Here is a 10241-nt window from a genome sequence, read left to right as displayed (position 1 = left end):
TAATATATCTACTTAGCTATAAGTAAAAAGAGAAACTCTAAAGATACCTAGAAAAACTTCTACAAAAAGAATATATTTAGAAAAGCTAAAGTCTAATAGCCTTACTAGTACTATTTATACTAAAAAAAAATAGATAGTTAAGACTATATATTAACTACTAATAGCTTAACTAGGTAACTTAGAAGAACTAATATCTACTATCTATAATCTTAGAACTTATAGACTAGCTTATAGAAGTATAATAGTTTACTAAGTTTAATATCTAAGAAGAATATTACTAAATATAAATAAAAAAAGAGTATAAGTAGAAGATAGCCTTTAGAATAAGAGAAGGTCTATATAAATACCTAGTTATACTATTTAGACTTACTAACGTACTAGCAACGTTCTAAAGTATAATTAACGTAGCTCTATATAAGTATATAGAAAGGTTTATAATAGCCTACCTAGATAATATACTTATATATTTAAAAGAGAAACTAGAAGAATATAAGAACTACGTATAAAGAACGCTATAGAAGTTTAAGAAGTATAGACTTCTAATAGCTTCTAATAAAAGTAAGTTCTATTATATAGAGACTAGCTATCTAGAATTCTATCTAACCTAAAAGAGAATTTAGATAGAAATAGATAAAGTCTAGATAGTTCTAGACTAGCTTATACTCTAGATAGTAAAAGAAGTATAATTCTTTCTAGAATTTACTAACTACTACTAAAAGTTTATCTAAGAGTACTTATAAATTATAACGCTACTTATAGAAATTACTAAAAAGAACTAAGAGTTTAAATAGAAAAGCCTATAATAATAAGCGTTTAAGACGCTAAAATAAACGTTTACTATAGCACTACTACTACAAACGTTTAACAAAAATAAACTAATATAGGTTAAGATAGACGTATTAGATTAAGCTCTAGAGGCATGTCTTAGTTAATCTAGAGAAGATAGTAAGTACTAACTATACTTCTTCTACTTAAGAAAGTTCTTAGTACTAGAACTTAACTATAATATATATAATAAAGAACTTATAGCTATTATAGTAGTAATAAAAGAATAGAGAATATACTTAGAAGACGCTAAGTATTCTATTAATATAGTATTAGACTATAAGAACCTTATAGCATTTATAATAACAAAAACGCTAAACTATAGATAGGTTAAATAGGTAGAAACGATAGCTATACTAGACTTTATAATCTAATACTAAAAAAGTACTAAAAATAGAGTAGTAGACGTACTTAGCTATAGAGCTAACTACGTAATAGTAGCTAAGAAGAAATATAAAGCTATACTCTACGCTAGACTAGATAGAACTCTAGAATATAATAGCCTATAAATTAGCTAAATTATAGAAATCTAAGACTAATAGAATAATAAAGTAGAGCTATTTAATAAATAAGAAAAAAGAAAGGTACTAGAGACTCTATAAACAAAATTTATTAAGAAATTCTATAGTACTATAATATATAAGTACTAGAGAATTAAACGTACTCTTAAGAGACTACAATAAGAATATAGGTTTTTTGTAATAAAGAAAAAAGTTATAAGAATAGTACGAGAGTGTATAGAATACTAATAAAATAAAGTAGTTAGATACTAACTCTATAGACTACTATAATCTTTAGAACTATCTATAGCGCTATAGTAGTACGTTACTATAAACTTTATTATAAAGCTACTTAGATTAGTTAAACTTATATTATAAAGAAAGTATAATACTATTTTAGTAATTATAGACTAATTTACTAAATACGTATACTTCTACCTAACTAGTAAAATTCTTAAGGCTAAAGAACTAGCTTATAAGGTAAGCTAATAACTATTTAGCTAATATAGAATACTAGAATAAGTTACTATAGATAGAGATAAACTATTTACGTCTAAATTCTAGAACGTACTACTAAGCTAGATAGAGGTAAGTAATTAAATATTAACTAGCTTCTATCTATAAACTAATAGCTAAATAGAATAGATAAACTAAACTCTAGAAGAATACCTAAGAAACTACGTTAACTAAGAATAGAATAACTAGATTAAGTTACTATCTATAGTATAGCTAGTATATAATATAGTAAAATAAGAAACTATAGAGATAACTCTCTATTAAGTATACTATAGCTATAAGGCTAGAACTTATAGATTATTAACGTATATAGCTATAATCTCTCTAAAGATAGAAGAAAAGAAATACTAAATAAGAATAATTTATAATAAACTATAGAAAATAGTAGAAAAAATAACTTAATAAGTAAACTAGAAAAGAATTAAAAGACTAATCTTTAAGAAGAGAGGTAAAGTTTTTATTTTATAAAAAAACTTACGTACTAAATAACCTAGTAAAAAACTTAACTACTTATAAATTAGATAATTTAAAATTAATAAATAACTTAGACCTATTAACTTTAGGCTAAAGTTACTACTAACTATATAAATACACTCTATATTCTATAAATCTAAACTTAAGCCTATACCTAATAACATGCTACTTAATAAATAAACTAAGATAGAACTAGACTAGAACTTTAAGATTAAAAAAATACTAGATAAAAAGCGTATATAAGGTTAGTAGAAGTACTAGGTTAGAAAGAAGAGATACCTACTAGAAGAAGACACCTAAGAACTACTAGAGAACCTTAAGAACTACTCTAAGAAACTTAAGAAGTTTTATTAGTAGTACTACTTCTAAAATCTAGAGACTAGAACTCTAGATTCTCTAGATAACTCTAGTTAAACAACTAAAGAGAATTAACTAGAGAAATAGAAGATTATAATAGTAAGAGCTACTACGCCTTATACTCTAACTACTCTAACTTCTTAATATTAGCTAGGTTCTTTAAAAGTAGTACGTCGCGACGACGCTATACTAAATCTAACTACTTTTAGAGATAATTACTACGCGCCTTAGTAAACTACTATAATTTAGTAAGACGCTTTGCTTTAAGGCTAGTCTTAGACTACTAAGAACACAGGTTAGCTAATAGCTAATCTAGCTTCTCTACCTTCTTTAGATCTAATATCTTATTATAAGACTAACTCTTTATAATATACTCTAAATAATAACTAGAAGACACCTTTATAATATAACGTAGGTTATAAGAATAGTAAGTACTATAGAGATTATTAAATATATTAGCGCTAGTGCGTAGAATAAGGTTAGCGTAATAGTAATAGTAAACTATTAAAGACTTAGTACGCGCAGGCGGTATAGTAGAGATAGAAAGAGAAGAGAGAATATAATACTATAAAACTATAGATAATACTACTCTTATATAAGAATAGAATAGATTAATAAAATACTATACCTAGAGATAGAATAGAGCTTTAAGATAACGCTTTAGAAGAAGAGGTAGATATTATAATTATAGAACTAGAAATAGAGTTAGCTAGCTAGAATAGAAAAAATAGTAAGCTAAGTCTAGAGTTATAGATAGAGAATTATATATAAGGTTATAAGAATAATTAGAGTTACGTAATATAGATTAGATAGATTAGATAAAGCTAGATAGATTAGGTCTAATCTATAGAAGTTAGGCCTTAGCTTCTAATTATACTAAGATAGTATATATATATAACTAGAAGAAGCTTACTTTTTATAGCTTCTTATAGTTATTACTTTATTTATTAAATTACTACTATAACTTATAATTTATAGTATTATTACCTCTACCTTTTTATTACTAAAGATTCTAGCCTAAAGTATATCTCTTACCTTCTCTTATAAAAGTAAGCCTTAGTTTTAGTTAAGAGAATAGCTTATAATATATACCTAGATTAACTTAAGTAGCGTAAAGCTTCTATATACTTCTATATAGATAAATTTACTATATAACCTTTTACTAAATAATTTAGGTTTCTATTAATATACTTTATAAGCAAGCTAGTTATATAAGCAAGCTAGTTACTTTCTCTTAGCAATAAAAATTAACGAAAATTAATCTATTTTTCTTAAATAACTAAGTAAAACCTTAATATTTTTCTATAAAAATTTATATATATATTTTCTATAGTATCTTACATCTTATAGTAAAGTTATACTAAGATATATTACGTAATTAAAAAGCTATATATATTTAACTAACTTTTAGAAAAAATCTAGTTTACTTCTAGTAAGTACTATTATATCTCTATAATAATCTATAAAACTTATAGAATATAGTATTTATAATCTAATAAACGATTCTAGAAAATTTCTATAGTGCTAGCTCTTCTAGGTATAGCGTAATAAGAGATAGAAGTTAGAAAAATATCTTCTTTAGAGTTTTTTCTTCTAACTATATATATATAGTTAATCTAGCTATATAAACTTATTATTTTATAAATTATAGTAGACTTTAACTATATAGAGCTTATTTACTAAAAATATAGTAGCTCTAAGTAGTTATTTAAAAGTAAAGCCTTTTTAGTAGTATAGTATAGAAAGATAGAAAGATACTAAAACTATCTTAAAATTATTACTTCTAAATATATAGTAGGCTTATAGTATATATAGACTTATAATATATAGCTTTATATAGCTAGATTATTTATATATATATATAGTTAGAGAAGAAAATTCTAGAAAGACTTTTTATAAACTTCTATCTTTTTTTATACTATACTTAGAAGAGCTAGCACTATAGAAGTTTTCTAGAACTCTTTATTAAGTTATAAATACTATATACTATAAGTCTTTTATATTATTATAGAGATATAATAGTACTAACTAGAAGTAAACTAGGTTTTTTCTTAAAAGTTAGTTAAATACGTATAGCTTTTTAATTATATAATATATCTTAGTATAACTTTAGTATAAGATATAATATACTATAAAGAATATATCTATATATCTTTATAGAAAAATATTAAGGTTTTACTTAGTTATTTAAGAAAAATAGGTTAATTTTTATTAATTTTCTTACTAAAAATAAGGTAACGTACTTTATAAGTAAACGTGTTACATAAGCAAACGTGTTACCTTCTCTTAGTAATAAAAATTAATAAAAATTAACTTGTTTTTCTTAAATAACTAAGCGAAACCTTAATATTTTTCTATAAAAATTTATATATATATTCTTTATAGTATATTATACCTTATAGTAAAGTTACACTAAGATATATTACGTAATTAAAAAGCTATACGTATTTAAGTAACTTTTAAGAAAAAATCTAGTTTTCTTCTAGTAAGTACTATTATATCTCTATAATAATATATAAAACTTATAGTATATAGTATTTATAATGTAATAAAGGTTTCTAGAAAACTTCTATACCGCTAGCTTTTCTAGATATAGCGTAATAAGAGATAGAATTTTAAAAAAATCTTTCTAGAGTTTTCTTCTCTAACTATATATAGATATTAATAATCTAGCTATATAAAGCTATATATTATAAGCTTATATATATTATAAGATTTCTAGATATTTAGAAGTAATAATTTTAAGATAATTTTAGTATAGTTCTATCTTTTTCTACTATACTATAAAAAGGCTTTACTTTTAAATAACTACTTAAAGCTACTATATTATTAGTTAATAAGCTCTATATAGTTTAAGTATACTATAATTTATAAAATTATAAGTTTATATAGCTAGATTAACTAATATATATATAGTTAGAAGAGAAAACTCTAAAGAAGATATTTTTCTAACTTCTATCTCTTATTACGCTATACCTAGAAGAGCTAGTAGTATAGAAGTTTTCTAGAAACCTTTATTACGTTATAAATACTATATACTATAAGTTTTATATATTATTATAGAGATATAATAGTACTTACTAGAAGAAAACTAGATTTTTTCTTAAAAGTTACTTAAATACGTATAGCTTTTTAATTACGTAATATATCTTAATGTAACTTTACTATAAGGTGTAATATACTATAGAGAATATATATATAAATTTTTATAGAAAAATATTAAGGTTTCGCTTAGTTATTTAAGAAAAACGAGTTAATTTTCGTTAATTTTCGTTGCTAAGAGAAGGTAACACGTTTGCTTGTGTAACACGTTCGCTTGTAAAGTACGTTAGTCGGCTTGCTTATATAGTTAGTTCGCTTCTAAAGTACGTTATATAATATAGAAAATTTCGCCTAATATATATAACTAGCTTTCTAGTCTTCTATCTAAAAATATTCGCGTTTTATTCTTAAGTTTCTATATCGAGGGCGACACGATGTCACGTTGGCGGTAAGCGGCGCGCGGCAAACAGCGCAAACTCGCCAAGCGCCCGCATCACCTGATGCAGCCCGCGAGCTCGCTTCCGTCAAGCCTCAACCTCGTCGAACCATCGCCGCCCATCACCGCCCATCACCGCCCCGAGCGCTCCCACAACCCCCAATTGCACCCCGTCTCCGCTCCATTCCCCCCGCTGCTGCCGCAATGTTTGCCCAGCGTGCTCTCGTCCGCGCTAGCCCGCGTCTGCGGCTCGCCCGCGCGCCCCTCCGCCGCCGCATGTACAGCTCCGAGTCCCCGAAGCAGTTTGCCGGCGCCGAAGACAACGAGTTCAACCGCGAGCGTGCCCGCATCCAGGAGCACGCCGCAGAGAGCGGTGGTAAGTGCCGGGACCGGCTGCTGCGTGGCCGATTGCCTGCCGTGAGGGCCCCATGCTGACTGCCGGCTGCAGAATTCTGGCGCAAGCTCACCCTCTTGTAAGCTGCTCGTCTCCCAGCTCCCCGCACCGTCTACGCACCGTCTGTACAATTCAGCTACGAGCCTACGAGACGCCCTGTGGATGCTCGCAACAGAGCCTGGCGGCCCGCCTGCTTGTTCTGCCGAGATGCCGGATGCCGGATCCCGGACACCCCATGCTGACGAGACCACAGCGTAGCCGTGCCCTGCCTCCTCGTCGCCGGCGTCAATGCGAAGCTGAGGTGGGATGCTCACTGGGAGCACAAGGCACACGATGTCCCAATCGAGGAGAAGCCTGAGTACTCCTACCAGAACATCCGAACCAAGAACTTCTTCTGGGGCGACGGCGACAAGGCATGTTACTGTTCCCTCTGTGTTGATTGAATCTCTCTTGCTGACACAGCATGGCCAGACGCTCTTCTGGAACGACAAGGTCAATTACCACAAGAAGGACGAGTAGCCTGCGCGTCCTGTCCCGTTCGGCAGCACGCATTGGCAGCAAGGCATTGTACATAGTAGAAGCGCAGGCGGGCACAGATCAGCTACTAGCAATTCCAGTTCTCTTATGTACCACTACTCTTGAGCCGCCCCACTCGACATGGGTAAGGGTGCGCGCTTCTTCTCTTGTGTGATTATGAGGCACGTTGGCTTGAAACCTCCTTGCGGGTAAGCAGAATAATTGCTCCTGGAGACGCTCTAGCCGCCGCTTCCGTGGTCTAAGAGCGTAGACACGCTTCGTCTCCGCATGTCGCCGTCTGTGATTCGACCCATGCCCTGGTCCCACACTCGATTGTGGTTCTGCGCCCATTCCTCAGCCAGCCTGTCATTGCCCCTCAACTTGGCGATAATCGCCTTCTTCATCAGCTGTTCGCACTCGCCGTCGAGATTCTCGACCTTCTTGAAGCCTGGACCACAGTTAGCCCATATTATAGGGAACAACGAGGATCAGCGCATTGCAAAACGAATGACATCACATACATTCTCGAGCCCTGTCAATGTACAGCTCTGCGCGGCCTATATTAGCCACTCGGCGTCTGGAGCCCTGGGAAGTCGAAGGAATATCTCGGCCAGCGAGTCCAACGTAAGAGTCGCCGATGTGGGAATACAGCGTGCCAGTAATGAAGTAATCGCCGTGTTCGAGGGACTGCTGAGCGTTAGCATTTTGTCGCCAATGGAGATTGAAATAGACACCCGTTGCTGGGGGTGGGATGTGGTTGAACGGACCTGAGGGATGACGGCGTGCAACAACCTCGTCGCTGCCTCGCATTCGCCCACGGCATTTAAGATGTTCGCCAGTATCCCTACGGCCGACCACAGACATGGCATCAACCGCGCCTTGAAGGCCACGTTGGCGGCACGCAAAGCAACGCTGAAGCCCCGCTCAGGCTTTCCAATCTTTCTAAAGAGGTCTGCTTTGGAGATGAGCGTGGAAAGACGTTGTATGATGTCCGCTCCTTGCGCTCTTAACGACGTGCAGAGCGAGTCTATGGAGTTAAACGCTTCTGAGTAGTGGCCGCGTGCAACGAGGTAGTCAAACCGAGCTTCGGAAAGGAGGTAGGAGACCTCAGGATCGGTCAAGGGACCCGGCGAAAGCGACGAAGCGAGGGCATCACACGTATTCCAATCCATCCTGGAGCTTTTAGCCTGGAGGCAAGCTTCTACAGTGCCATTGATTCTTACCGATGCACGGCTCTCTTGAGTCTTATTTGCCCCATACAAAGAAACAAATACTGATGGAATTTCAAAGTTCGACGAGCCGAGGTACCGGGGGATTCTAGCAGACGGAGTGCATCGTCATATCGCCCCGTCTGTGCGACCTGTGGTTCTGGTTAGGAGATAGCCATTGTCCATGGGAATGATGCTTACCAGGAAGGCGTGTCGACCAGTCGCCTTGATGCGTTCATCTAGCGGACTTCCATTCTGGCAGCAATCGAGGAGCAGTTGACAGTAGGCACCCGAAAGATGAGTGATCCCCAAGCGTGAGAACAGCGCGGATTGAAAGAGCATAACGGCACCATGATTGCCTATGTGCTCCCTGACATTGAGGTGGGAGGCCTGATATAAATGTTCCAGTGAGCGCGGAATGGAATCGCCCTGAGCGTAGTCATCAGTAACGATGCAGTCTAGGTTGACGTGAGCCTCACCGTAGACAGGTATAGTTTGGCTTCGCTGACCAAAGTCGCGCCTAGGAGGTTATACATCTTCGTCTCTCTGGCTTTCGCCTTCAAAAAGGCCAATCCCTCCCTCTTCGACCCGAGCATACCCATATACCCTGCACCCTTCATCTGTTTCGGATAGGCTTTGCTTACGTGGTTCAGCCAGCTGAGACTGAAGTTCAGACATTGCATGTCCTGATTTTCTCTGGCTGTAGCGATTGTTTCGTTGATGGCAGCGATAGCCTCTCCGAAGCAACCAAAATCCGCCTGCAGGATAGCCATGTGTAGAAGGGCGTATTGATAATAGTTCCTTTCTCGGGCCTGCATTGCGTAATTAAAGTATCGGTGCAGGTTATCAAAAGCCGATGTATAGTCGCCGGCCCTCCAAGCATCGAAGAACCTCACCAAATGAGCTTGGACAAGGCCGACTCCGGAATGTTCGAGGATGTGTCGAAGCTGCTGCCTCAGCTCATCTGGAACACGAGAGCCAAACCCTGGTGGTGATCAGCGGAGGACAAACTTCTGAGAGTAGAAAACGGAACGTACGTTGCAGCCGATCAAGCTGAAAATCTAGCAAGCGCTCAAGGTCGTCCACGCTGAGAGCTTGTCCCTCATCCTCCTCCTTTGCGGGGTGGCCATATACGACCTCATAGAGATCGTCTGTGGTGCTCAACCCCATGTCGGTGGCCACGATATCCACTCCCGATACAGCAAGTCCAGCAAGTCTCATCATCCACTGCGCCGTCGGCGCTCGATACCGGATGAATGCGGACCAAAGCTTCATAATGTCATCGAACGGCAGTCTGGTAAACTCCACGCGTGCTCGTCTGACGAATATTCCAAGTGGCGAAGTCCGAGAGAGATAAATACGGTCTCGAGGTTCCTCGGGAGCCGGATATTCTCTGGACCGTACTAAGAGTTCCCCGAGACTGTCGAATAGGTTATGTAGCGCGTCCAACGAGTTCATCTCCCACATACGCCTCAAAAAGACATATAGAAGCGTTCGGCCGGGCAACCTGCTTGAGGTATGGTCTTGGAGGACATTCTTAAATGTTTGAATAGAGAAAGAGGTGTCGTGGTGCCCTTCCGGCTGCTGCGCACGGGCGCACGATGCGGCAGGCGGGATGCAATGAGAGAGGATGAAGGACAGGACGGGTATTGTAGCGGGCGAGGGAGAAGCCTCGGAATCGCAGTGGAGTTTGACGAGGACAAGTAGACTGATCTTCGCGGGCGTGAGGTATCTGGTCGGTGACATGTTGAACAGGCGGGCCGCCAAATTGCCAACCTGCGGTCTCCAGAAAGACTATTCGGGCTGCTCTGACGTTCTGGTTATGACACATGCGCTGCGGTGTTGCATTGCTTTGGGTGTTGCGATGTTGATTTGCAAGAGGTGATGAGGTTCGGAAGCTGTGCACGGGCCCTGGAGTGGCTCAGCCCTTGGCGTGGCTAGGTTCGAGGCTGGAGGCTGGGCTGGCCCGGCAA

General features: G+C 36.4%; 2 protein-coding genes across 2 annotated transcripts; one reads left to right on the top strand and one right to left on the bottom strand.

Moving 5' to 3' along the window:
• The first annotated feature begins 6280 nt into the window (after positions 1–6280).
• On the top strand, positions 6281–7122 carry BU26DRAFT_542489 (COX6A-domain-containing protein). The gene is made up of 4 exons (XM_033831650.1): positions 6281–6526; positions 6599–6623; positions 6798–6957; positions 7016–7122. The coding sequence occupies exons 1-4, from the start codon at positions 6355–6357 to the stop codon at positions 7061–7063; spliced, it is 405 nt and encodes a 134-aa protein (XP_033680131.1). The 5' UTR covers positions 6281–6354; the 3' UTR covers positions 7064–7122.
• An 18-nt stretch (positions 7123–7140) lies between these two features.
• BU26DRAFT_542488 (uncharacterized protein) lies at positions 7141–10124 on the bottom strand. The gene is made up of 7 exons (XM_033831649.1): positions 9306–10124; positions 8748–9253; positions 8470–8697; positions 8284–8420; positions 7828–8233; positions 7582–7747; positions 7141–7508 (listed from the first exon to the last, which is right to left on the bottom strand). Exons 1-7 carry the CDS (start codon positions 10012–10014, stop codon positions 7300–7302), a joined length of 2361 nt encoding a protein of 786 aa, XP_033680130.1. The 5' UTR covers positions 10015–10124; the 3' UTR covers positions 7141–7299.
• Between the last annotated feature and the right edge of the window lie 117 nt (positions 10125–10241).

The sequence above is a fragment of the Trematosphaeria pertusa genome (genome assembly GCF_010094035.1).
Source record: "Trematosphaeria pertusa strain CBS 122368 unplaced genomic scaffold BU26scaffold_13, whole genome shotgun sequence".
NCBI lineage: Eukaryota > Fungi > Ascomycota > Dothideomycetes > Pleosporales > Trematosphaeriaceae > Trematosphaeria > Trematosphaeria pertusa.
The sequence above is the reverse complement of the archived record's forward strand: the minus strand, read 5'-3'. Positions and strand labels throughout refer to the sequence as shown.